This window comes from Heloderma suspectum, chromosome 12 (genome assembly GCF_057233095.1).
Source record: "Heloderma suspectum isolate Gila_16-S chromosome 12, 16-S_ref, whole genome shotgun sequence".
Lineage (NCBI taxonomy): Eukaryota > Metazoa > Chordata > Lepidosauria > Squamata > Helodermatidae > Heloderma > Heloderma suspectum.
Window position 1 is genome coordinate 5,357,859 of NC_139469.1, and position 27,919 is coordinate 5,385,777.

The 27,919-nt window shown below is 45.5% G+C and overlaps 1 protein-coding gene across 3 annotated transcripts in view; it reads right to left on the reverse strand.

The window, feature by feature from the left end:
• MPRIP (myosin phosphatase Rho interacting protein) overlaps nt 1-27,919 on the reverse strand; it is a 164,241-nt gene that overhangs the window by 22,836 nt on the left and 113,486 nt on the right. For all 3 annotated transcript variants that reach the window (XM_084818180.1, XM_084818179.1, XM_084818181.1), the window contains 8 exons: nt 24,886-25,027; nt 23,610-23,723; nt 12,194-12,250; nt 9,654-9,722; nt 9,231-9,320; nt 7,965-8,074; nt 1,326-1,917; nt 208-324 (listed from right to left, as the gene is read on the reverse strand). In XM_084818180.1, the coding sequence (XP_084674306.1) occupies nt 208-324; nt 1,326-1,917; nt 7,965-8,074; nt 9,231-9,320; nt 9,654-9,722; nt 12,194-12,250; nt 23,610-23,723; nt 24,886-25,027 (1,291 nt within the window). The remainder of the gene's footprint in view (nt 1-207; nt 325-1,325; nt 1,918-7,964; nt 8,075-9,230; nt 9,321-9,653; nt 9,723-12,193; nt 12,251-23,609; nt 23,724-24,885; nt 25,028-27,919) is intronic.

Below are 27,919 nucleotides of genomic sequence, written 5' to 3' on the forward strand. Positions count from 1 at the left end.
CTCATATAGTATTAGAGGGGAACCTTGTTTTGTAATTGTACTTGCACAAAGCAGATAATACAAAAAGCCTATTCTCCCCACCCTAGGGAACTAAAAGGTTTTGCACATTCTGTCTCCAATCCAGACATATTCACAAGCACCCAGGACTGAAGCCCCAGAGATTAAATCTGAGCCATGACAACAGAAGGAGATCTTGGTCTCTCCTACCTGCAGGACATAGCCTTCCCGGGCGCTCTGCTCTCGGCCCAAGGCTACTTTCAGCTGGTCCTGTAGAACACGGTTCTGCTCCAGGAGCTCTGAGGCTGCCTTCTGGCTCTGCTCCAGCTGAAAGCAAGGCACAGAAGACAGGAAAAAAGGGTGGGAAGGGAAAAGACCACAGAGATACCAGTCAAATGAATCCACAGCTCCAAGCAAGCCAGGCAAAACAGAAACTGGGTGAGTAAAGTTTCAAGAATTTCTCCTGCAACCCACAATGGGAACTTCACTTCTATACACAGTTAAGGCTATGGGGCAGGAAGCAAGGTCCAGTACAAACAAAAATACTGGCCATTTCCCTACTGTACCAAAGGAACAGTGTACCCACTGCAGCTTTATCAGCCAGGGTTCTTTCCTATCACCCACCGCTAATTTCTAACTTGAAATACTCCTGGTCATTCCATAGTGGGCTCAGGTGGCTTTGCTAACATGCAAAAGAGCTGATGGACTGGGGCCCAGGTTTTTTCCCAAAGGCACACAGCCTCTGCTGTAGTCTGACCCAGATAATGAACGAGACTGGGTTCCATTTTCCTGCCCCTTTACTCCCCGCAAATTGGAGTTCATGCTTCAAGAACAAGAGAAGAGAGTAAGCACAGTTCACTTAGTGAAGATACAGAGGTACCAAGGTGAACAGAGTTGCTGACATTTGCCTGCAGTGTAAGTGAATAAAACCACACAGCTACACACAACCACTGAGCTGCTATTCGGCCAACATATTTGTACACTTCTCCCCCGAGAGATCTTGAGTTTCAGATTCCTCATAGACCAAAATATTAACATCTCTGGTTAACAGAGGTGGAACAGTGCCATGCCCAATCAGGGAGCAAGTCAGTTTAACATGCCCCAAGAAGCTTCCAATTTAAAGTTTGTCAGTGAGAAAAATGCAAAAGGAGGAAAGGGATCACAGTGATCAAGGGGAATAAAGACTTCCCCACATACCAGAGCCTCCTGCTTCATCCAGGGCTAGCAACTATAGCACTAGAACTTCCATCAGCTGTAAGCAGGCCTGCCTGCAGGAGCCAGAGCTCCACCTAGCCACATCCACTGTATCCCTCCCTTCCTCACTTTACCTCTTTCTCCAGGAGTGTGGTGAGGTGCTGCTTGTGGAGTGTCTCACTGCTGTCTTCTGAATGCGTGAGGTGCAGAGGGGCGATGGGGACTTGCTTCTCCTCACGCAGAGGGGTCGTCTCTACTTGATGCCACCGCTGCTCAATCTCCACGTGAACGTTTTGCGACTTGCTCTCTGAAGTGATGGGTAAACCAGGAAGCCTGTCCACCTCCATCCTGGAAAAGTCTTCTGGGCCACCCCCATCGGTAGCATCCAGACTCTCAAAGCGCTTACGCCTCTCCTCTCTCCGCCGGGCACGTTCTCTCTCAAGTTCCCCAGAGTCTGCATCTGAGGTGCCGGGCTCCTTGAGGAAAGGAGCAACACTGCCCTTGGAAGTCTCTGCCACATTTGCCCGCTCCTGTGCCAGGGCCTGCTGGATGGGACGGAACTCAGCCCAGTCGAATGTCTTGGAACGACCCTCTCGCCTGCGCTCCCGGGCCCGACTGCGCTTGTGTTCAGGGTCTATCTCGGCTTGCTCAGAGTCCTGCTTCTCACTTGGCTTGGGACAAGCCTCAAAGGATGAGCTGGTTTTGCTTTTCTCCTCTGGCAATGAGCTAGTAAGAGGGAAGCAAAGTAGATAAGAGAGCGGAAGAATGTTAGGCATGAATCTGGCTTTGTCTATTTATTCTAAGACACCATCACAGATCAGAAGCACTGGGGGAAGAACCAATGCCTATTGGAGTGTCAGGCACTCTACCATCTCTGAAGCTTCTTGCCATTGGTTCCTGATATGCATTTTCAATTCTCTCCTCTCCTGCAAGATTTAGCATTTTAACATTCAACAGAACAAGTGATGGGCAAACTACCCTCATCTTGAGTCAGAACCAGCATGGTGTGTAGAAGCTTTGCAAAATCATTTTACATTCCAAACCAGAGAAGACCAACTTATGGCAATAATGCTTGATTCAGAACACATCTGAGCATTATGAGATGGACAGATTCATGTTCCAAACGAGGTAGTAATCGCTCAACAACATCACTAGTTCAAATGACTAGACAGAAGTCCTTTATTAAATGCTTCTTACTGAGCAGGTAAGACAGCAGAACAGTTTAGGCAAATGGACTTTGTTTTAGCCCAACTCAGCAAGGGTTTTCCAATTCCCATTACATCCCACAAAGACAAGGAAGGATTCCTCTCTATAGCTCACTCAAAACTGTTCACAAGAGGGAACCATGTTTGCTGCTGGTAACTGAAAGATAAAATAATGCCTCCAGGTAGTCTCACCAAAGACCTCCCAGGTAAAAAAAAAAAAATCAGGACTGATTGCAAGATAGGTTTTTCCTTCCATGAAGGGAATACATGTGAAAAAGAAAAAACCAAACATGGATTGTGCATTCCCTTACTTTGATTTTAATATGCATTCCTCCATGGGATCCATCTTCAGTGAAGAAAAAATTTATATCAGATTCAACCCTAATTGATTCACAAAAGGAAAACATTGAACTTACTTCACCATCTGAGACACAGGCTGCCCTACACTTTCCTGCACTTTCTGTTTTAAACTGCCCCACTACTTTTGCCTAGTTCAGCTCCCATGTGCAGAGGACCTGGCTTCATCCAGGCAGATCAGTTGTCTGGTTTCAGTTTAACAACTGAAGGGAAGCATGAACACAGGAAAGTAAGCAATTGTTTGGGGAGACGTTCAAGCTGACATGCTAAAAAGGATTCCTTGGAAAAGGTTCTCCACGAAACATCTCCAACTCTTCTCTTGTACTGAATACACAGGTTCTCTCAAAACCACCAGACAAGTACATTTTTCCTACACAGAGGGTGACTTCAGACCACACAATCCCACTCAGGTTGTGCAACGTTTGCCTTTGGCAGTTACACTTCTGTGGCTGATAACAAGGTGGCAGCAACAGCACATTTGGCTGGCAGCATGAGATTCCAAGGCCATTCATAGTTGATGAATGCGTGAAGCAAAAAATATACACACAGCCGTAAAATCATGCAAATGTCTATTTTGCCACTATTGTGCATGTCTGGACACCATAGCACACACAACAGCTTCTGAATACATGCAAGCATGGCAAAAAAGACACTTGTGTGACTTTGCAATTGATGACATATACCCAAGTAGGAAAAACATATCTATAGAGGCCCTTGGTTTGCAGTTAACTCCACAGATCTGCATTTGGCGATAGTACTCTGTTTCATTACTTCTAGAAGACAAGTATCAGCATAGAGCCTAATGCAAGCTACTGCTAACACTAAAGAAAGCTGCAGCACTTAATGCTAATATTGACAGAGGAACAGAAAGGGAGCGAGACACACAGGCAGCAGACAGGCAAGGTAAAGGAAAGTAGTTTCAGACATCTGAGGAGAACCTAAAAAGAACCATCAGACAAGGCCTTTTAACAAAACAACACATGCCAGCCTTCAGCATGCAAATTTGCAGATTGGATTAAAAATAGAGCAATAATCTAACTCCAAAGGGTCTACAGAGAAGTGTTCCATCAAAAGCCAAGGATTTTTATCCTTGGCCAAAGAAGTGTTCCATCACAAGCCTCCAAGATAAGATAAATACTTACGTATTACCTATAGCACTTCTAGAACTAGCATATATAAAATGGCAGTCCAGTGCAAGTCTTGGTCACACTGGGCTTCTGATTGCATCACCTTCCACTGAAGTGAATGAAAACCATTCACTTTTACAGAAGAAAGTAAATATAGCAATGTGACAGTGATAGGTACTTTGGTAGTTCTTAGATAAATTCTGTTAATTTTCCAATTGTCACCAACATCTGCCTTAATACTGCCCCTTAAAGTGGGAGTGTCTATATAATGTCAATGCATGAGATGACCTGGTCTATAAAAGCCACAGACATCATTCTATAGGCTTTCTAAGACCAGCCACACCAAACCACAAACCTACATGCACTGGCATGAAAGCTTCCCAGAAATTACCTCCTCTGCAGCACCCAAGGCAGAAACTGCACTTCTCCACATGCAGCACAGAGAAGGCTGCTGCCATGTCGTTTGCAGAGGGAGACAATCAGATGGACTGGGGTCGGGAATAACCTGGTTATTCCCACCTGATTATTTGTATTGTCATCTATGTTCTGATGCGAGACTGAAAACTGTTCTTTTTCTCAGATTTGGCAGCTACAGCAAAACCTGTGTAGAATTTGCTCTTGGCCCCAGATCATGAAACAGCAGAAAGCAGCAATGACATCCAGTGTCTTAGATTAGCTGCCACTTAACTTCAGGGTGCAGAATCCCAGGGCTGACCTCTGCTATTTCCAGGCTGGAAAGGATAGGGGAACATAACTTAAGCTGCCGGGGGGGGGGGGGGGAGAACTGGGTTCAAGACCCACTACCATGTAGGGATAATGGCACCAGACCACTGCTCAAAAACTCTGTAAGGCATCACCTTAGGTAAAGAGTAGCAGCCCTGTTTGAAGTAGCAGCCCTTTTGGAATAGCTTCTTTGTTTATTTTCAGCATTTATACCCCACCTCTCTAAAAATATTCAAGCCAACTTCCCTTTGCCTTGCTCCAATTCACATCTGCTCCAATAATCCTGAGTCAGGGCACAAATTATGTTTGCCTGCCTTCACACTCAGTATCAGCTCTCCTGGTGCTTCTTTCTTAAATTCAGTCACCCCCACAAACCCAATCAGGGTCCTATGCCAGGAGCTAGCCAACCCACCCAAACTGCTGGAAGAGGAAGGCCCAAAGGTTGAGAGCTACTATTGTATACTCAAATGCATGTCACCCTTCCCAAACGTCATCACCCGTTGTACAGGGTGCTATACATTATGCGGGAAGACTGGAGTAAGACTGCACATGTTAAGTTATGACTCAAGCATGTTCCCATGTATAAATCTGCCTGGCTATTCCAAGTTAGACATCAGTTTATTTTTTAAAAAGAACCTCTGGAACTATTAGTCCTCTAGAAATCCATGCAACAGCAGGACACAACAACAAGCATCGGGACCTAGAGATTTTAAGTACAGCATATCACTTGGAGATGCTGCCATCAGATGCTGAGTACCACACCGCCTCAGATATTAACATTGGCTGCACCCTGCCCCCATCTGCCCTAACAACATGACGAGCCCAAGCCCTGCCTAATCCGAAGCTGAGGAATTCTCTGTACTTCAGCTTCAGTCTTCATAGAAGCTTTGCCAGCAAATTATTTCAAAGAATGCATGCCTTAAATTACATGTGTCAAGGAGATGTGACCTATGATGGGATTGAGACACCAGCTGCGTCGCAAAATGGCTGTGTGCCCACAAGCTTCCCCATCACCTCTATGTGCTCAATCACTACAATTCAGAGAGGCGGAGAAGCATCTCCCTACCATTCCGATAGAGCACTTGGTTACACTGATAGTTACTAAACAAACACTTAAGTGCAAGAGACACCACAATCTTTTACTGCAGGTTTTTACACCAACCCAGTACGCTACAGATACTTGCTGTATCATCAGCTGTTACTCCACCCCAAGCTGCCGACCTGATCAGATTGTGTGCCTTTTCTATGGTGCACATTTCCAACATGGAAATATCTTGTAAGGTATGTCCAGGAATGTCTAAAAATGTGACGTGGAAAATGATTAATATATTTCCAAGGTGAAATATTTCAAGGTAGCAGCTTGTATTTACCTTTCCCACATTACAGTTTTGAACTCTGAGTCAGTTGCAGGAGTACCGTGAAGATACAATGTGGAAAGCATTCCTGAGCCAAAGGAGGCAATTCAGCAGCAAAAATAGATGCTGTTTTTATCATCCCCATTCCCCTTCATTGTTTGTTTTTAAAGCAGAAAAGCAGGAGTTTGTACCCATCCAAAGTGCAGCAAAGAGGGGAGCATGCAGTGAATCACAAGATATACAAACCACAAAACGTTAATACAGGAGAGAACACAGTTTTCCAACCTGGGCTTCAGCACGGATAGTTTCAAAGAGAAGCTTTTCCTGGGAATGCATGGAAATTGAAACATATGAAGGAGTGAGGAGAGAGGATTCAGAAGCACCCAGAGAGGGATGGGGTAATATATAGAGAAAGGGCAATGGACCATTTGGGTTGAGGTTGCCACTCCCAACTCTCTGGCCATGTTTGCATAATACTTCAAGCCAAAACTTCTGGTTTATTAAATCACGATGTTAACAAGCTGCATGTCGGTGCACACAGTTCATTCATTCCTCTCTTCGTGTGAGCAGCTAAACAAACTAGGAAAGGGAAAGCTCATGCAAGGGGAGGAGCAAATGAACTGCATGCACCAGCACGCTACTCTTTCACACTGGGTTATTAAACCAGGATTCCTGACTTAAAGTAACATGTGAACATGGCTTCTGTGGGCTGTTTTTGCAATCAGAGTTCTCAAAGAGGCAAGTGAGCATTCTTAAGGAGTTGCTAGGGAAGGAGCAAATGGGGGCAAATAATAAATGAATAAAACTGGTAGAAGAGGTAAGAAAGAGGTAGGACAGGGAAAGGACCTTCCCTGAAAGCAAACAAGTGTTGCTTCAATTGTCACATAGGGTGAGATTACATAATTAATATACGGGTGGTGTTCTAAGCAGGGAGTTGGACTCAAAGTGGCCCCTTCCAACTCTATGATTCTCTGACCATTCTATTCTATGATTCGATTTCGACAAAATATTGACGATTCTGCTGGCTGTCTTGGTTCTTCAGAAAAGCAGTGAGGAAGTGTACTACACAAGCTAGAACTGTTTATTCTAAAGGCTAATTCCACAGTGGTTTCTCTCTCATGGAGAAAAACACCCATGAAGGAATGCATTGTGGATTCTGAAGGAGAGAAAAAAAAAACCCAAGGAAGTACTTTTTAAATTGCCCAAAGGGGAAAAATTAAACCAAGAAGCTTTGCACTCCTTACGGTTGTCATTTCGTTGGAATAATCGTTTGCTTCTGAATTATGATCTAACTTTTAAAATATGCATTTCCTCATGAACCTTCCTAAATGAAGGAAAATAGGTATTTTGGGATACAATGCTTACTGATGACACACAAATTTTCCTTAAGGGAAGGAAGAGGTCCTAATCAGAGTACAATTAGCATCTCAAGTTATTGATATTGCACATTAGCAGTCGTGTACCAGCTGCATACGTATGCATACACAAGGGTCTTGCTGCATTGTTTGAAACTGGCTTAGTTGCAGTTTATTACCATTGTACTTACCCTCCCTTGAAAGAGCCTAAAGCAGCCTTCCACAACTCCCATGATCTCCAGCCAGTACAGCCATTCTGGCTGGGGATGATGGAAGCTGCAGCCAAGCACATCTGGAGGGCACCTGGTGGCAGAGGGCTGGCCTAGAACGTGTGGCACTGAGACCCAGGAGGACGAGTGACTGTAACTGAGCAGGGATTTGAACCTGGGTTTCCTGTTGTCCAACCCGACCCAACTCTTCTAGCCATTTCACCAAATGCCGAAGGGCGCAGAACTGGAAAATGCCGCATGCCTGAGAAATGGCAGTTGCCGAACAATGTGAAAATCAAAAGCTGGCCTAGGCCAGGCTCAGAAAAAGGAAATTCTGTCTGTGTGTGGGTGGGGTGGGGAATGATCAAGTTCAGATTGGAGCCACGGAGCATGTTGAAGATGGGAGAAGACACCAGCTATCCTGATTTTCCTTGCTTCTTACCTGGTCACATCTGGAGCTGTGGTAGGACGCACATGCTTCATAATTGTCTGGATCCAGTTCCGGCGAATCCCAGAAGTCATGGCAGAGAGGGTGAACTTGCCTTCTTTAGTCTAGGCAACATGGAAATGTGAGGGGAAGAGATTATGCTGAGCAGCTGGCCAGGACTCTGGAGAAAAGTCAGCTTCTGGAATTTTCTATATTGTAATGTATCTGGTGGATGTTTTCTGAGTGAGTTTTTGGAACAGTTTGCTGAGAAAGATACATCTGGTTCCCACATTTGCAAGAAGAGTGAGCTATTTATTTACACACTTCAACACACATGCTAGTCACTCAGAAGAAAGAAAGACACCTGCATTCTAAAGGGAGGGCTACACTCTGAAGTCTGCTTCACCTCCATCAGGCCAATTTAAAGAGATGGAGCTCCAAAATGGACAAGATTTTATTTATTTGTTTAGACGATTTCTACACTGCTTTTCTATTAATAGGATCCACAAGGTAGAGAAACAAAACACACAATGTTAATTAGCTATATTAAAACAGAACTGATGGCAGCACAAAATAAAACCAACAACTCAGAAAGGGCACAGAAGCTATGATGCTCAACAGAATAGGATGGTCTTGGCCTGGTACCTCAAAGGTGCCAGGAGAACTCCCAGGGTGCCATAAGGGAGAAGACACTCTCTCCAGTAACTACCTCCCTACCTTAAGATCATGAGGAAATCTAGAGAAGGAGTGCTTTTAACTGACAGGCAGGCACATATGGGAGAAGGTAATCCATTAGATACCATTTAGGGCTTTAAAAGGTAATAAAGAACCAGCACTTTGAATTGTGCCCAGAAACAAACTGCAAGTGAATTAAACTCTTAGAATTGGAGAAATAGCATTCCAGTGAGCCTCAGTCAGCAGTCTGACCACTGTTTTTTGAAGCAGTTGATGTTTTCAAACATTTTCCAAGGGAAGCTCTTAGAACACAACACATTGCAGAAGTAAAGTTTGGATTTTACCAGAGCATAGATAACTGTGGCCAGGTTAGCTGTTTCCTGGAGAGGATGAAGCTGGTGAATCAACCAAAGTTGGCAGAAGTCTCTTCATGCTATGGGCGATCTTATAAGCTGGATCTAGAAGCACTCCCAAGTGGTGGACCTGGGGGAACTGTGATCCCATCCAGAACAGGTTGAAAGCTATGAAAGCGATGACTATTTTTCCCAACCACAATCAACCTCTACCTTATTGCATGACACAGCCTGTTCCCCAAGTTTCTCTTACATGGATCTGGAAGCCATAATTCCGCTGGACAGGATATTCTGTGACATCGAAACACGTTGACAAGTCAATTTCCCCATCCAAATCAGCAGCCTGGCAAAATACCATGAGAGAATAAATGTTTAACAGTGGCTAGTTAACAGATGGTCTGCGAAAGGTGTTTTCCACAGCTCCCAACAAGCTGCATTCAAATATTTATTTACTGCTTGCTTATTTATATAGTACCATTAACGTACCATGGCATTTTACAAAATACAAGAGGGACAGGCCACTGCCCAGCGGAGCTTACAATCTAAAATTCAGCATAGAGGGGGAGGAAAACGGAAATGCAGTAAACAGGGAATAAGACCAACAAAGACAGGAACAAGCAGAGAAAAGTATCAGAGATAAACCAAGCCTAAACTGCAAGCCCTGATAACAACCTACCTCCTCCGCCACAGAATCCCTGTAGTATCTCAGGCTTTGATCTGTCAGCACAAACCAGTGTTTCTTCCACTGTGGAACAAAGAAGACAAAAGCTGGTTTACAAACTGCTGCCTTCCTAAGCTTGGGGAAATGGTGTTTCAGACAGACAGACAGACAGACAGACAGAGACTTTAAGGTTCCCACCTCCCCATATGGAGTCCTCCACGCTGGACTGAGAATACAACAGGATTCATTCATATTCTCATGATTCTGATTGCAACATTAAGTGACTGATGTAACTGAACACTAGCCACTTACTTCTATTTAACATGTCATGAAACCATCTCCAGCAAGAGAGCAATTGGGGCACACAGCAGGAGAAGGCTGTTGCCTTCATGGCCAGCTTGTGTGCTACTTGCAGGCATCTGGTTAGCTGGCTGCTGTGAATAGAACGCTGGACTTGGTGGACCTTCAGACTCGTCCAGCATGGCTCTTCTGATGTTTTTATGACTGGATGGTGGGCTCATCATTTACAGTGCAACCCTATAAGTGTCTACTCAAAAGTAAGAGCCACCAAGTTCAATGGGACTTCCAGGAAAGTGTGTACAACACTGCTGCCCAAGTGAATGACCATAACCAGCAAGGCTGGTTGTCCTTAAATACGGGGAAGGGGAAGAATCATGTAATGTCTGGGAAATGTTAGTAAGGCTGCAAACTTTAATCAATTGGGTTCACTGAACATTTTTAGTTACGTAAAAAGGCATTTCAGATTAAAAGGGCAACTTTAAAAAAAGTTTGTTTTTAATATCAAGTAATTATAACAACTACAGGCATCAGGTAGGCACCGTCTTAGAAGAGGACTTCCTCCTTCACACTCTCAGGTGGGGATGCCTCTTCTAAGATGAAGAGGTGGACTGATGAAGTGGACTGTAGTCCATTTATTATTATGCCAGAATGAATGTGTTAGTCTTTAAGGTGCCACAAGGTGTTGTTTCTTCTAAGATGGCACCTGTCTGCTGCAACATGTACACGTACCTTCTATAAACGAAATACTATCTTTTTCTTCAAAATGATTTAGTCTTATTCAAATTTATGCAGATCTGATTAGTCAGTCCTTTGATCATTCCATTAAGATTTATTTTAAGACGGGTGACAGCCCAATTTTAGTGCTGGACAAAAACACTCATTATCCAAGGTTATACAAAAATAATTTGTTTATATCCATTTGGAGCCCTCTTTAGTTATTTTGAAATGGGAAATATAATGTTAATTCTATATAGACAGATAGATAGATAGATAGATAGATAGATAGATAGATAGATGATAGATTAGATAGAAAGTATAGAGTACAAAGAAAAGATCTTAAGTCTCAAGCATGCTAATTCTACACCAGCCACATGTAGTCGTCCATGTAGCTCCTGGAACATACTGGAATGGGAAAGAAATCCTGAACCAAAGTAGAGAGTGGGAGGGGGACATTTGACTGGAACAAGACTACATTCCCAAGTCAGTAATGTCTGGCAGGTGGCCCTGCAGGCTCTGGGAAGAGAACATTCAACGTTGCCTTGGAAGAAGGGGTGGAACAAGGAAAGCAGCTGGTCTTTCCATTAAGGGCCCCCTCCAAGGCATTTTCATTTAATCCAATCACTTCCCCTTACTGTATTTCAAGCTGCCCTTTTCAGCATTCAACTGCTGCAGCCCAAGAAGATAGTAGCAGAAACTGTCAGCACAGCCCCTGCTTTTGTTTAAAAGCCAAGCGCTTGATACTTAGGGTGTTTGGACACCCAGCCTGAATTTATTTATTTATTTATTCATTCATTCATTCATTCATTCATTCATTCATATCTATCTATCTATCTATCTATTGCATTCATACCCCACCTTTCTTCCTCTCGCAAGGAACCCAAGGCGGCTTACATTATCCTCCTCCTCTCCATTTTATCCTCACAACAACCCTGTGAGGTGGGCTGGGCTGAGAGTCTGTGACTGGCCCCAAGTCACCCAGTGAGCTTTCATGGCCGAGCGGGGACTAGAACCCGGATCTCCCAGCTCCTAGTCCAACACTCTTGCCACTACACCACACTGGCTCTCGTTCACCCGCTGCACTGGAGAATACAGAGCTGGTCCCAGACATTTTGCTGCCCTGAGCAGCTACACCAGGCAACCCGAGGTGCGCACAGCAGAGTTCTTCATTGAGAGGCCTTCCATAGCCCTCACGGGCAGGTAGGCCTAGGGCCACCTTGCAGCCATTTTGGTGGGTGAGGTGACACATACAGGGAGGCAGCCTCAGCTAAGGGGAAAGTAAAGAGATATTCACATGTGCCTTTTCTATTGGGTGTCAATATTCAATATATTCACTATTATGATCTGGATTGGGTGAACTGAGTCAAGCAAGGCAGAACCTGCACACCAGCAGATGAACCCTAACCACAAAGTAACAAAATTGGGGGAGGGGGGTACCTCACTACCCAGAGAAGAAGTTGGATAGACCCTTAATGGTTACTACCTCCTCACCACCCTTTGCTATAGCTGACAAAGGAATGATTTCATTTGAGACTTGCCTGTCCATCTTCATATTGCTTGGTCAGCCATCCTTTCTTGAAGTTCAGCAGGTCAGGCTGCAAAGAAGAGAATTTAGAGGTTTCAAAACTCAAACTGGACAGTAATGTGCAACCGCAAAGAGAGGAAAACACCCAAGCAGTCATGCTTTCTAATATGAGCGTGAGCATAAGTGAAATTCTGACATCTTCCTTATCCAGGAAAGGAAATTGTACACAGATAACAGAGAGTAGCATTAAGCAACACCAAACAAGGATGCCACAGGAGAGCTGGCTGGTTCCATGACTAACTTATTTAAAACTAAGTTGCTTTTAAATCTATCTCCAGCAAGGAACAGCACTGCAGCTGAAAACTGATGAAATCCTATGCTTGTAGTATACCACTGGTGGCTGGGGTAGCTTTGGAAGGAGAATAATGACTGCGTTCACACCATTTGCAATTGTCCACCCTTTCTGCTTGTCCATGTGCCCAGTAGATGCCCTTCTTCTTTCTTTGCAGAGGTCTTGCCATATTACCATCAAAGGTCCAAATGTAACTGGTCTCCTGCTGGGTTTTTGTTTTTTTAAAGAGGGCTCTCTTCTCTAACCAGAGTTATGAAGGTTAATGGTATTGACTTATAGGGGAAGTCCCATTCATTCTGATAAAAACTATTCCAAGGATAAGTGATTGGAGTTTCATTATTAAGTTATCGATGGTAGCTTAAGCTGCAAAGATTCAAAAATCTGGGATGTACTGAAAATGGAGAAAACAGTTTGTGCTTTAACTCTGAACTTTAAACCATTACTGGCTGACATTTGCTACAGTCTGAAATGGGGTAGTTCTAGACCACTTATTTCATGTAACTATCTACCGTGGGGTTTTTGTAAATACACTGTTCTAGGAAGGGGAACCCCTTCATGGATCACTGCCTTGTTGTGGCGAAGGGGCTTGCGTAACTCAGTGAAGCCATAAGCTATGCCGTGCAGGGCCACCCAAGACGGACAGGTCATGGCGGAGAGTTCTGACAAAGTGTGGTCCGCTGGAGAAGGAAATGGCAACCCACTCCAGTATTCTTGCCAAGAAAACCCCATGGAACGTATCACAAGGCTAATAGATATGACGCCGGAAGATGATCCCCTCAGGTCGGAAGGTGTCCAATATACTACTGGGGAAGAGCAGAGGCAATTTCCAAGTAGCGCCAGAAAGAGTGAAGTGGCTGGGCCAAAGCCAAAAGGACACTCAGCTGTGGATGTGTCTGGTGGTGAAAAGAAAGTCCGATGCTGTAAAGAAGAATATTGTTTAGGAACCTGGAATGTCAGATCAATGAATCAAGGTAAGCTGGAGGTGGTCAAACATGAGATGGCAAGATTGAACATCGACATCTTGGGAATCAGCAAACTAAAATGGACAGGCATGGGTGAATTTAATTCAGGTGTCCATCATATCTACTACTGTGGGCAAGAATCCCTTAGAAGAAATGGAGTAGCACTCATAGTCAATAAAAGGGTGGGAAAAGCAGTACTGGGGTACAATCTCAAAAACAACAGAATGATCTCAGTACGAATCCAAGGCAAACCATTCAACATCACAGTAATTCAAGTCTATGCCCCAACCACTGAGGCCGAAGAAGCTGAGGTTGATCGGTTCTATGAAGACCTACAACACCTTCTAGAACTAACACCAAAAAAAGGTGTCCTCTTCATCATAAGGGATTGAAATGCTAAAGTAGGAAGTCAAGAAATCACCGGGATAACAGGCAAGCATGGCCTTGGTGTACAAAATGAAGCAGGACAAAGGCTAATAGAGTTTTGCCAAGAGAACATGCTGATCATAGCAAACACTCTTTTCCAACAGCACAAGAGACGACTCTACACATGGACATCACCAGATGGTCAATATCGAAATCAGATGGATTATGTACGTTGCAGCCAAAGATGGAGCAGCTCTATACAGTCAGTCAAAACAAGACCTGGAGCTGACTGTGGCTCAGATCATGAGCTGCTTCTTGCAAAATTTCGGCTTAAATTGAAGAACGTAGGGAAAACCACTAAACCAGTCAGGTATGCCCTAAATCATATCCCTTATGAATATACAGTGGAGGTGAGGAATAGATTTCAGGGATTAGACTTGATAGACAGAGTGCCTGAGGAACTATGGATGGAGGTCCGTAACACTGTTTAGGAGGCAGCAACTCAATCCATCCCAAAGAAAAAGAAATGCAAGAAAGCCAAGTGGCTGTCTGATGAGGCTTTACAAGTAGCTGAGGAAAGAAGGGAAGCGAAAAACAAGGGAGAAAGGGGAAGATATATCCAACTGAATGCAGAGTTCCAGAGAATAGCAAGGAGAGACAAGAAGGCCTTCTTAAATGAACAATGCAAAGAAATCGAGGAAAACAATAGAATGGGAAAGACTAGAGATCTTTTCAAGAAAATCGGAGATCTCAAGGGAACGTTTTGTGCAAAGACGGGCATGATAAAGGACAAAGAAGGCAGGGACCTAACAGAAGCAGATGAGATTAAGAAGAGGTGGAAAGAATACACAGAAGAACTATACAGGAAAGATTTGAATGTCCCTGATAGCCATGATAGTGTGGTCACTGAACTTGAGCCCGACATCCTAGAGAATAAAGTCAAGTGGGCCTTAGGAAGCATTACTAACAACAAAGCTAGCAGAGACGACAGTATTCCAGCTGAGCTATTTAAGATCCTAAAAGATGATGCTGTTAAAGTGCTGCACTCAATATGCCAACAAATTTGGAACACTCAACAGTGGCCATAAGACTGGAAAACGTCAGTTTACATTCCAATTCCAAAGAAGGGCAATGCCAAAGAGTGTTCAAACTACCACACAATTGTGGTCATTTCACATGCCAGCAAGGTGATGCTCAAAATCCTACAAGCTCGGCTCAGCAATACGTGAACTGAGAACTACCGGAAGTACAAGCTGGGTTTCGAAGAGGCAGAGGAACTAGAGATCAAATCGCCAACATTCTCTGGATCATGGAGAAAGCAAGAAAATTCCAGAAAAACATCTATTTCTGCTTCACTGACTACGCTAAAGCCTTTAATTGTGTGGATCACAACAAACTGTGGCAATTCTTAAAGAGATGGGAGTACCAGACCACCTTACCTGTCTCCTGAGAAACCTGTACAAGGGACAAGAAGCAACAGTAAGAACCGGACATGGAACAACCGATTGGTTCAAAATTGGGAAAGGAGTACAACAAGGCTGTATATTGTCGCCCTGCTTATTTAATTTATATGCAGAGTACATCATGAGAAACGCCGGGTTGGATGAATCAGAGGTCAGAATTAAGATTGCCGGGAGAATTATCAACAACCTCAGATACGCAGACGGTACCACGCTAATGGCAGAAAGCGAAGAGGATCTAAAGAGCCTCTTCTTGAGGGTGAAAGTGGAGAGTGCAAAAGCTGGTTTGAAACTCAACATTAAAAAAACCAAAATCATGGCATCTGGCCCCATCACTTCCTGGCATACAGAAGGGGAAGAAATGGAAGCAGTGACAGATTTTACTTTCTTGGGCGCCAAGATCACCGCAGTCGGTGACTGTAGCCAATGATTGTAGCCATTCAATAGAAATTAAACGACGCTTGCTCCTTGGGAAGAAAGCTATGGCAAACCTAGACAGCATAGTAAGAAGCAGAGACATCACCTTGCCGACAAAGATTCGTATAATCAAAGCTATGGTTTTCCCAGTAGCAACATATGGCTGTGAGAGCTGGACTATAAGGAAGGCTGAGCGCCAAAGAATTGATGCTTTCAAACTGTGGTGCTGGAGAAGACTCTTACAAGTCCCCTGGACTGCAAGGAGGTCCAATCAGTCCATCCTAAAGGAAATCAACCCTGACTGCTCATTGGAAGGACAGATGCTGAAGCTCAAATATTTTGGCCACCTAATGCGAAGAGAAAACTCCCTGGAAAAGACCCTGATGCTGGGAAAGATTGAAGGCAAAAGGAGAAGGGGACAGCAGAGGATAAGATGGCTAGATAGCATCACCGATGCAATGAATATGAACTTCAGCACACTGCGGGAGAGAGCGGAGGACAGGAAGGTCGGTTGTGCTATGGTCCATGGGGTCATGAAGAGTCGGACACGACTTAACGACTGAACAAAGGAAGGGGAAATAATGGTATCAAGCCAAGGCCTTCATCTTTTAGCGATACAGTGTCCACCATCAACATTTGGGCACGATACTTTACAGTCATCAACATTCAGGACCACTATGTACCCCATCTGCTGCTGATAGGGAAAAAAAAGAGTTTAAGCTACAGGGAATGAGAAATCAATTACAAATTAGGATAGGTATTACCCTAGATCAAGCCTCCCACTGTATCCTTGCCACCCAGTCTGCACACAGGTTTCCCCATCAGCCAGGCATCCACAATTCCACTTGGCCCTCTGGTGAGAGGCCTTCCAGCACTTCTGGCAAGCTCTCGTGCTTTGATTTGGAAAAAGGAATGGCCAGCAGGAGGGTCTTTCAGCTGTTTCTTATCCAAGCCTCCATGGAAGAGAGAGGAAACTATCTCTCTCACAAGCTCACTGTACTTGCAAGATTGCTGGAGCCTTCCAACAGTTGTGCTACCATTTCCTCCCTTCTTTTAACACAGCGTAAATCACAGAAATTTCCACCTCTCCCTGAAGCCCTCTTCACCTTGCAGATGACTTTGTGTGTGTGTTGGGGGGAGAGCTGCTAGAGAAGCTGGCTAGTAAAACAGGATTTGTGGATGCCTGCTGTCAGCTCACCTGTACACAGGGAGCTGTGCATATGCAAGGCGTAGCCTGGATCGTGCCCAAAGATGATTTTTTTTTAACCATTACATGGGGGCAGGGGGGAAACAAGCAAAAGGAGGGCGCACGCACAGACCAGGTGATGGGCTTGGTAACTGAAAGATTTGAGTTCACATCCCCACTCAGCCACAATGCTCACCAGGTGGCCCCATCACTGTTTCATGGCCTAACCTGCCTCACAAGGTAGGTCTGGGGATATACAGGATAACCCTATATCTGCCTTGCATGAAGGGAGGGTTACACATATGGCAAATAAGATCACGTCCCACAGAAGTCGAGAAGACATCACTCAACTGCTCTGGGTCTGAAGCTGTGGGCAGTTGCCACTGCAAGCAGCGGGCATGGCCTCTACAGTTCAAGGGGTGCCACCCCTTGCACGGTAGGAACAAGAAACCACCAGCAGAGAAACCTAGAGAGGAGGCAGTACTACTCAGCTTTGCCAACTGTAGTCAGCAGAACAAAAAATGTATATGCTGGCCCACCTTATCCATGCAGTTCCCTGCTCATCTGCCAACTTGCCAAGTCTTCAAGGTCTCGCTCCTCGTTTCTCTGGCTCTTATTTATAAACTCTGCTGGGCATGGCTGGCAGTTGGTGGTCACATGTATGGTGGGATTCAAGCTATTGCAAGAGTTCCTATTTATGAGCCCTCAAAATACACTAGACGTTTGACAGGTGTGTGTGTGTGTGGGGGGGGGGGGGGGGAGTTTTCCAGCATCTGATAGGCCCTGAATGGTCAGGTTTCTTCTGAAAAGGCTCTAACAGTAGGCAGTTTGTGACTTTAAAAAGCTGCTTTCTTGTAATGAAGGAAGTTTCCATTGCTGTAAGTGGCAGGAGGTGGCCCTCCTTCTCCGTCGTGTGAAGGAAAACATCTCTGTTCAAGGGGAACACCACCTCACAGGCCTGAGAACAGCTCCGGAATATTCTGCTGTTAGCCTGCATATGTGCCATTCTCAAACTGCGGCTGCACAGATTGTCGCTTGAGGAACAGCAGTTATAGGTAAGCACAATCAATCTAGCAAACCTCCGTTTCCTCTTCAGATGGCTCTGTCACAATGCTAAAGCTTGAAGAAAGGCTAGGATAAGAAAAACTGCCGGAACAGACCAAAGGTCTTTCTACTCTAGCATCCAGTTTCCCATGATGGCCAGCCAGATGCCTCAAAGAAGCTCGTAAGACCCCTCTTAAAGCCGCGTAAACCAGCAGCCACCACTAACACATCTTGTGGCAGCAAACTTCATTAAAAGCCACATTGTGTGAAGAAGCCCCCCTTTCTCTTGTCCATCCTGAATCTATTGCTAAATCAGTTTCACTGAGTGATATTCCCCCCCCCCCCAGTTCTAGCACTATGCATCAGGGATCGGGGGGGGGGGGATTCCCTTGATCTTCTTTCTCTATGCCATGCATAGTTTTATCAACCTCTTTCATGTCCACAACTTAATCATTACCACCCCTGACGTTTTAGGCTTCCCTTGTAGAGAAGACCCTCCAACCATTTCATCATTTTGGTTGCCCTTCTGCACCTTTTGCAGCTCATCAATATCCTTCCTACCATCATTTGGTAGATCCCAAGCTGCTGCAGCAGAATCTTCCACACCAGGAGATTTTGTTCTGAAAGGTTCCAGCAGGGTCTGGCCAGAGAAGCAAAGTGCAGGATGGCAGACTGAAGACAAGACAGCCCTGATCCACTTGACACAGTAGCAAGGTGAAGGAAGAAAAAGAGGAGCTGCTTCCTTCTTTGACCACAGCCTCCCATAAAGAAATGTTATTTACTTACACACGTACTCTGAATGCTGTTCCCAGAATGCTTGTAATCTGGGAGAAGCCTACAACCACAGAAATAGAAAGCCTTCCCTCCCAGTGGTGCAGGTAACATGATCATATTGGATAGACCCACCGGATGCTAAGAGGAAATCGCTGTATACGAAAACTAGCCTGTGGATTTGTAAGGATTTAGGCAGCCAGAAAAGCAAGCACTGGCGCTCCCTGCAACCAACTGGCTGGTTTAGGCTGACAAACAAACTTGCTGGTTCCTCTCTACTGAAGCTTCATCATGCAGCAAGGACAGGACCCCTAGCAGCAACAAAGCCTTCCGCCTGCGGGGCGTCTCTGGCACGACCACAGGATTACGAAGAATAAGAAGAGACAATATGAGGCGATGCACATCTCCAGCTGTTCCAGATCCCCCTTGTGCTATTCTGCTTCATTATGTGTCAGATGCCATATGCATTTGGGCTGGTGCAGACAACTCTACATCACCTGGTCAGTGCAACATCAAAGGTTGATTGGCAGGAGTGAATCACTGCATCAGAGAGCAAAACACCAGAGATTAAACTTCCAGGCGCCATCACCTTAGCACAATGCTTTTCAGCAGAGCATACATTCAGCTGCATGAATGCAGCTGAATGAGTGGTCAAGTGCCGAGAAATTAAGTGACGAGCATGGGTATGTAGCCCACTTCCCAGAAGTATCATATCCACCATTTCTAGCCAGGGAGAGGCCCAAATGATGTACTAAGCAATCCAAGATGCTCTTCAGTGCCCTGTGCATAACCTCCTCACAATGGAGAAGTGACTGTCCCCAGAAGGAGGTAGAACAACAAATGCTCGACTGTAGAGAGGCTACATTCGTTGGATGAAGGGTTTGGGGAAACTACAATATACGTGTTGGAAGCAGATGAACAGGGTGTGACAACTCCCTGTGGAAGGAGCGGCACATGGTAAAAGTGATGATTGGCTGACAAAAGGATGACGAGCGCACCCGCTCATAGCAACAAAATAATCCACATCCATTGAGAGATGGTGCTCTGAGGAATGTCATAGGAAGCTGCCATAAACTGAGTCAGACCACTCAATCCACCAAGCTCAATGCTGTCTACAGTGACTGGCATTGGTTCTCCAGGGTTTCAGACAGAAGTCTTGCCCAGACCTACCTGGAGATGCCAGAGATTAAACATGGGCCCTTTTAGATGCAAAGCATGTGTTCTACCACTGACCTAGGACCCTTCCCTATGAAACATGCCATCTCCATTTTACCTCTTGCATCAAACACATTCAGTTGTTAAAACTATTCACTTCAGAGACAAAAGTGTGTTCTTAGCATCAGTTGTGAAAGCTACCTGTGTGGAATGGTATCCAGACAAAACAGACACAAAAAGGATGGAGAAGGGAACTGTGGGAGACAAGCGCTTCGTGTCCACCCCCACTCCCCGCCCCCCGGTGTAGTACTTCCTTGTGAAAAAGTCATGCACATGACACAGTGCCCAAAAGGTTGTATCTCTCATCTCGTTCAACAGGGACAGAATGACTTGCCTGGTGACAAATGTTCCTCTCTGATAAGGCCGACCCAGTCTGCAGGGGAATCTTGAGGTGGCAGGGAGAGAGAGAGAGATGCAGACAAAGGGAGAGAGAGGCCAGTGAACTACCATTGCAAAATGATTTCATTGGAGCCAACGAAAAGCTGCTCAAATGAAGCAAGCAATAGGAGGCTTCCTTGCTGACTGTACCCCATAATAGTGTTTATCTGTGTCCTTGGCACAGCTAAACAGTATTAACACAAACACCGCCCCCCCACTTTATACAGACACACTGGCTCGTGGTTAGAGGTTTCCCACTGAAACCCAAAGGCTAAGATGCAGTTTTCAGAAAGTGTACTTGGAGCAACAGAGAGGATGCATGAAAACAGTATCAATCAGCAGCTTGGGCAAAAGAATCTGAAACACAGCAAGCTAGTTTGGGTGGGAATGGAGGGTTTCTTAGGTTCAAAAGGGGGGGACATTCGAGGCTTGCATCATCTTTAGTGGGTGCTATCCAAATGGCATCTAGGACAGCAAACTTCTTTGTTAACAAGGACCAGACAAAACCAGTTTCTGAACGGGACAGGGCACCTGCTAAGAATGAGATGAACAACATGCATCCAGTAGAACCAGCAAGGGGTGGGCCACAGCTCAGCAGCAGAGCACGTGCTTTGCATGTAGAGGCTCCCATGTGCAACCTGCAGCGGGAACTTCCAGATAGAGGACATTCAAAGGGCAGTGTGTAGCTATTTCACCTTTTCCTCCTTGTTTATCTTAAGTGGTTTATTTTCCAAGTGGTCCGGAGTCTGGTCGGTCCTGTGGCTCCGGAACCACTGGAGTATTGTAAGGCCTCCTGTGAGGCCTTGGCAAGGCACTTTGCAGATAAAATTGATCAGATTAGGTGTGTTACTCTGCACGCTGTGGATACAGTTAGTGAGCAAGAGGCGGCCTGTGGCAAACCGGTTTTGTGGGATCCGTTCCAGCTTCTTCCTCCTGATGAAGTGGACAAGGTGCTTCCATCTGTAGGGCCGACCACCTGCTTACTTGATCCTTGCCCATCTTGGCTCATTATGGGCTGCAGACAGAGACTGGGTGAGGGGATCAGGGCGGTGGTGAATGCCTCCCTTGAGGAGGGAGTGATGCCATCAGCCCTCAAGGTGGAAGTCATAAGACCACTCTTAAAGAAGCCCTCCTTGGATTCTCAAGTTCTGAACAACTTTCGCCCAGTCTCAAATCTGCCATTTTTGGGCAAGGTGATTGAGTGGGTGGTGGTGATGCAGTTGAAGGCACACTTGGAAGAAACTGATTATCTAGACCCATTTCAGTCGGGCTTCAGGCTTGGGCATGGGACAGAAACAGCCTTGGTCGCCTTGGTGGATGATATGAGGAGGGCTCTGGATAGGGGTGAATGCTCCTTCCTTGTTCTCCTCAACCTCTCAGTGGCTTTTGATACCGTTGACCACGGTATCCTCCTGGACCGCCTGGAGGGGTTGGGCATTGGAGACACCATACTGTGGTGGTTCCGGTCCTTCCTCTCCGGCAGGTACCAGAGGATAGCACTGGGAGAGGAGGTTTCAGACCCATGGCCACTCACTTGTGGGGTGCCACAGGGTTCCATCCTCTCCCCGATGCTATTTAACATCTATGTGAAGCCGCTGGGGGCAATCATCAGGAGGTTTGGGGTGCGGTGTCATCAATAAGTGGTTGACCCACGGCTCTACATCTCGTTCAAATCTTCACCAAGGTTGGCCGTAGAATCCCTGTCCAAATGTCTGGAGACGGTGAGTGGCTGGATGGGGAGGAATAAGCTGAAGCTGAACCCTGACAAGACCGAGGTACTTTTGGTGGGAGACAAGAGGAGGCTGGGGGATGTTGACCTGGTGTTGAATGGGGTACGGCTACCCTTGAAAGACCAGGTCCGCAGCCTGTGGGTCATTTTGGACTCCCAACTGTCCATGGAGGCTCAGGTGTCAGCTGTGATCCGGACAGCGCTGTATCAACTCCATCTGATACGGCGGCTGCACCCTTTCCTTCCCGACCATCTGCTCCCATCGGTAGTACATGCCCTGGTCTCCTCTCATTTAGACTACTGTAATGAGGTCTACGTGGGGTTACCCTTGAAGACGGTTCGGAAGCTGCAGCTGGTACAGAACGCGGCGGCTCGCCTGATTAAAGGCAGCCGCCGGCGAGATCACATCACTCCAGTGCTGAAGGAGTTGCACTGGTTACCAGTTGTTTTCCGGGCCAAATTCAAGGTGTTGGTTTTGACCTTTAAAACCCTATATGGTTCCGGCCCAGCCTATTTTAAGGAGCGCCTCCAGCAACACCAGACAGGCTGCTTAACAAGATCAGCCTCGGATGGCCTTCTCTGTCCCATCAGCCAGGACAGCTAGACTGGTGGGGACGAGGGAGAGGGCCTTTTCTGTAGTGGCCCTCACTCTGTGGAACTCCCTCCCTAGGGAACTCCACCATGCCCCCTCTTTAATGAGCTTCCGCTGTGCATTAAAAACATGGTTGTTCAGGCAGGCATTTGGGGTGGGTTAGGGTATTTTAGAAAATGTTTTTACTGTAGAATTTTATTGTTTTAAACTGTTTTATTGTACGCTGTACATCGCCCAGAGTGGCTGGCTGACCAGCCAGATGGGCGATTAATAAATTTAATAAATAAATAAATAAATAAAATCTTCTGCTAAGGACAGAGACAGAAGAAGTAGTGGGAAAACATGGGAGGGCTACAAATTGAAGACCATGTTGTCTGGACCCCCTGTGAAATTCTGCAACGAGGCAGGGCAAATTCAAAATAATATCCCAGTCTGGAGGCACCCAGCATCTCCAGTTAAACAGCAAGGCTGGGAAAGAGTTCTGCCTGAGACCTTATCTACTCTGACTGGAGATACAAAGGAGTGAAACCGAGACCTCTGGCATGCAAAGCACTTGCTTGTGCTCTGGGGCCCTCCCTACTGCATTTGCCCCTGGCACCTAATCAGTAACCCCACCCTTCCCAGCGAAGACAACAGAGACAGAGAGGAGCTGTCTGTGATCTGAAGAGAAATACCTGCACAGCAAATCATTTTTACCTGCATAGCAAATTATGAGAACCTTATCCAGTCTTAATGCCTACAGGACCTTTTGGCTCGAATTCCCAACCAAGTTAAAGCAATTAATATACTAACACAATGCCAGATCTCAAATTTTGCCTCATCAAGCACCTGCCTTTCCCCTGAGTGCAGCACGTCCTCCTACAGAGAACAGCTGCAAAGGACAAGGCACCATTCATCTTTGGGGCACTGTGCCAGTTTCCCTCCACAGCAGAGACATACAAAAGCCTCTGGACTCACCGTCATGGAGGACTCTGTAGACCTTCTGTCCAGTGATTTAGCTCTACGGTGTGGGGACAAAGGAGATGTCGACACATCCAGGATGGCACCAGTCGCCGTTTCTGCAACAAAGTCCTGTAACAAGTACAGAGGTCATAAAGGCATGCAACTTACGACTGCAAGCTTTGCTTCTGGATTAACACCTGAATGGGCCCAATGGCACGTTCTCCATTCTTAATAAGGTCACCATTTGCATTCTTTTATAGACATGCTACTTTCTAAGGAACAGGGGCATTTTTAACATGGTTTTTAGTCTATCCGTTATTATAATTAATTTACCTGGTGCTTTATAGAGTCCATGTAAAAGACAGGAACCTGCCCCAAGGAGCTAACAATATAAATTTAGTCTGTATGCGTGGGGGCGTGCATGCAACGGAGACAACAGAGGGAGGGGAGGAAGGTTTCACAAAGGGTGAATGTAATCAAGTTACATATACTTGCCAGCCACACAACTCTGCCCAAACATATTCATCCATGCACCTTCCTACATATACCCAATTCTTTTGTTTTTAATCATTTTATTGAGTTTTAAATCATTTGTTGAGTTTTCAATCATTTTCATTGAGTTTTTAATCATTTTTTGGGAAGCTGTCCTGCTAATCTGATTGAAGGATGGGATACAAGCCTTCAATTATCCATTTTTGCCATTTGTAAAACTTCCTTTCCTGGTCATCTGGACCCGTCATAGGCAACCAGGATGAAGTCCTATCGTGTGTGTGTTGTGTGTTTGAAAATCAGTCCTATTATGTTCAACAGGACTTGTTTCCATCTTAGGCTTTGTTACAGTTAGGGAGTGAGAATGAAGGGATTAAAAGAAAGGACTCAGGGAAGCAATAGCTAGAAGCATGGTGGGGTCTCTCTCTCTCTCTCTCTCACACACACACACACACACACTGGAGTGGGGTGTTAAGTCATGCTTCAGAGCCAATGAAAGTTTATACTTTGTATTTATGTTTATAGACTCTGTTTCCACTTGAATTATGAAACCTCCCAAAAAAATTCCAGAAGCAAAATTGTCATATTTATACTTGCTTTGCTTCATTTTAGTATTTTCCTGCTAATAATGGTTGCGGCCAAGAGCTGAGAAGGACATTTGAAAATAGTATGGAATACAAGACAAGGAATACACGTGGAAACTATATTTAGCTAGATCCTCTGAATGACCCGTAGGGCTTCTAGATGCCCTTGAAAAATGCCTCCAACAGATGGAGAGGGAGAAGCCATTTTGCCACCTTACCCGTTTCCTAGGCGAAACCCTCTTCTCGCTCCGGCCCTGCCGAGTCTCACTGGAGAGGGTGGGACCAGTGGAAGCGTTGGTCTCCATGTGTTCAGCATTCTCGATATCTAATGCCTCAAATTTTTCAATTACTTGAGATCGTCTGGAAGACAGACAATAGAGGAAACCAAGGCCCTTTTAACACAGAGAAGCAGAGACCGTCCTTGGCAAGTTTCAACAATTCCATCCCTCCCCTCCCACACAACAAAAGCACACACAAGATACTGGGGTAACAACCCTTTTGTTACTACAGTTAAGTCCTGGCATGTTATCCAGACTTACTGGGGGGAGGGGAAAGCAGGGACTGGAAAATATTTATTAGGATTCAGGGCGTTAACTATGCATTACAAAAAACACAGGTCTGCTGTCCAAAACAGAAGCCCCGTATCAAATATCCCCACACCACCCTGTCCATAGTGTATACTTCTATTTACCTCATCTCCTGAGCTCATCATGTTGAGTATTTCCCTGCCCCTATTCCACAGCATTATTGCCAATGGCATGAAGCCGCTTAGCCGATGGTGCTAGGATTAGAACACCACTGGGGCGGTGTCCTGGCACTATGGGGGTGAGTGGGAATGGGGAACCCAGCCCAGATCTGCTGTTCTGGGAAGCAGTTATGTGACTTTTATAATGTGGACTCCGCTCCACAGAGAGTGAAAGATGCTGAACTTTACATTTCAGCCTTGAGGCTGTATTTAGAAAGCGGCCCAGTATACTTTTTCAGGCTGAAAGCACTGCTCAATCAGAGCCTCCCAGAACTGAGCAGGGCCTGTACCAGTTTGAGGACTACACCCTGTGGCCACATTGAATCAAACAAGGGAGGAATAAAGGGAAACAGAGCCACACTCTTATTTCAGGCAGAATTATTCACTATTTCATGCTGCCGTCCTGGCATTTCTTGTCTCAATGCACTTTTGAGACTAAGCTCTTCATGGTCACACCTGCAAGCTGTGCATGCACATACACACACACACACACACACACAGACATTTCTACTCATCTGTTTTACCATCTAGTCAGGCGGCTACAAAATGAATAATACAGGGCCCCACATACAAAGGATTCAGACATACATGACACACTCTTCCTGGGTGACTTACACATTCTGTTCTGTTGTGGAGTGGGGCGCATGGCCAACTCCCCCATCCAGCAACCCATGTAAGCACAAGGGCCCCTTTCTTATGGTACTTATGCTCCCTCTTTCGCATGCACATAGCAGAGGCACTACCTCTACATCACACTTCCAAGAGTGGTCCGCATGGAATAGGAACAAGTTTGACTCATAAGGAGAGAATGCAAACTCAACATGGCCTTTTGGTGGTTTGAAAAGGGGTGGGGGGACTTGAAAAGTATTGCAGTGGTGACAGTTTGTGCAAGATCTTCTGATCAAGTGTATAAAGCCACACAACTAAGGGCTTTTCTAGATAACAGGGGGAGAAAATTGCTGGTGCTAGGCTAGGACCAATCCCAAAACAGAGCTCTTCCTGGTAATACATGGAGGATAAGGGGCAATTTTGAACTATTTTAATTTTTAAATAACAATATATTCAGTAACACTTATTCACCTTTATTATTGACCAATTTTAATAAAACAATCTTCACGTTTAGACTTTGCAATTGTGTCCGGGTCAACCATACATAGCTTTGGCCTGTGCAAGGAATGACGCCTGGACTTTTGTGAATGATCTGGAAATTCCATAGGTACCACCAGAGATTGTTTTTGCTCCTCCTTTTCTTTGCTTTTGCTCCTCCTCTCTCACTTGGGGCACACCTTAGGATGATATTAGTTAATTGGGGGGGGGGTAGGTTGTACAGAAGATCCTGCCTTGAGGCATGGGTAGATTCAACATAGAATGAAGGTGAAATCTGGTCAAGCAGAATTCTGTGCTGGCTTCTGTGGGAGAAAAGCTGGAGGACAAGGGCCCCCAGGGTACTTCCACAAGCGATGGAAGACAAGAGTTTATTTCAAGGTGTCAATATTGTTATTTCAGCATACACAAAGCTGGAAAGAGCCATTTTTAAATCAAAAATAAAGATGCCTGGAACATGGGTAGGCAGATTTGAAGGAGATGTGCTTTGCATATGGATGTGATGCTTCTTTACATCAGGTCAGAGCTCAGTGTTGACTATCCTGAATGGGAGTGGCTCTCAGGGTCTCAGGCTGAAATCCTTCTCCATCCTTCCACCTGAGGTCCCTCAAAGAAGAAGTCGGGATTGAACTTCTGAATGCAAAGCAAGTGCTCTGCCATTGAGCTATGGCCCCATCCCAACTTTTTATTCTGAAGACACGTGGTCTGAAAAGATATACATCATCCATGGGTGATCGCTACTGAAAAACAGCACTGGGGCTCTCCTCCTGGCCCAGATTAGCCCACACAGCAAGACTATCCAGGCAGCATTTCTAAGAGGGGGCGGGAATTGTAATTGCATTATGCAACATCATCACACACAGGTAAGAAATAATATATTAAAAAAACCCAATCCTTTATTTCTTCGCTTTGTTCTTTAAAAAAGCAGGCTAATGCTGTAACTTTAAGCATACTTACTAAAAAGTAACCCCACTGATATCATAGAATCATAGAATAGTAGGGTTGGAAGGGGCCTACAAGGACATCGAGTAAAACCCCCTGCTCAGTGCAGGAGTCCAAGTCAAAGCATCCCTGAAAAGTGGCTGTCCAGCTTCATCTTCAATGCCTCCAGTGTGGGAGAGCCCACCCCCTCCCTGGATAACTGGTTCCATTGCCGTATTGCTCTGACAGTCAGGAAGGTTTTCCTGATGTTCACCCAGAATCTGGCTTCCTGTCACTTGAACCCATTCTTCCGCATCCTGCGCTCTGGGATGATGGAGAAGAGATCCTGGCCTTCCTCTCTGTGACAACCTTTCAAGTACTTGAAGAGCACTATCCTATCTCCCCCCAGTCTTCTCTTCTCAAGGCTAAACATGCCCAGTTCTTTCAGTCTCTCTTCATAGCCCAGAGTGGCTGGGTGACCA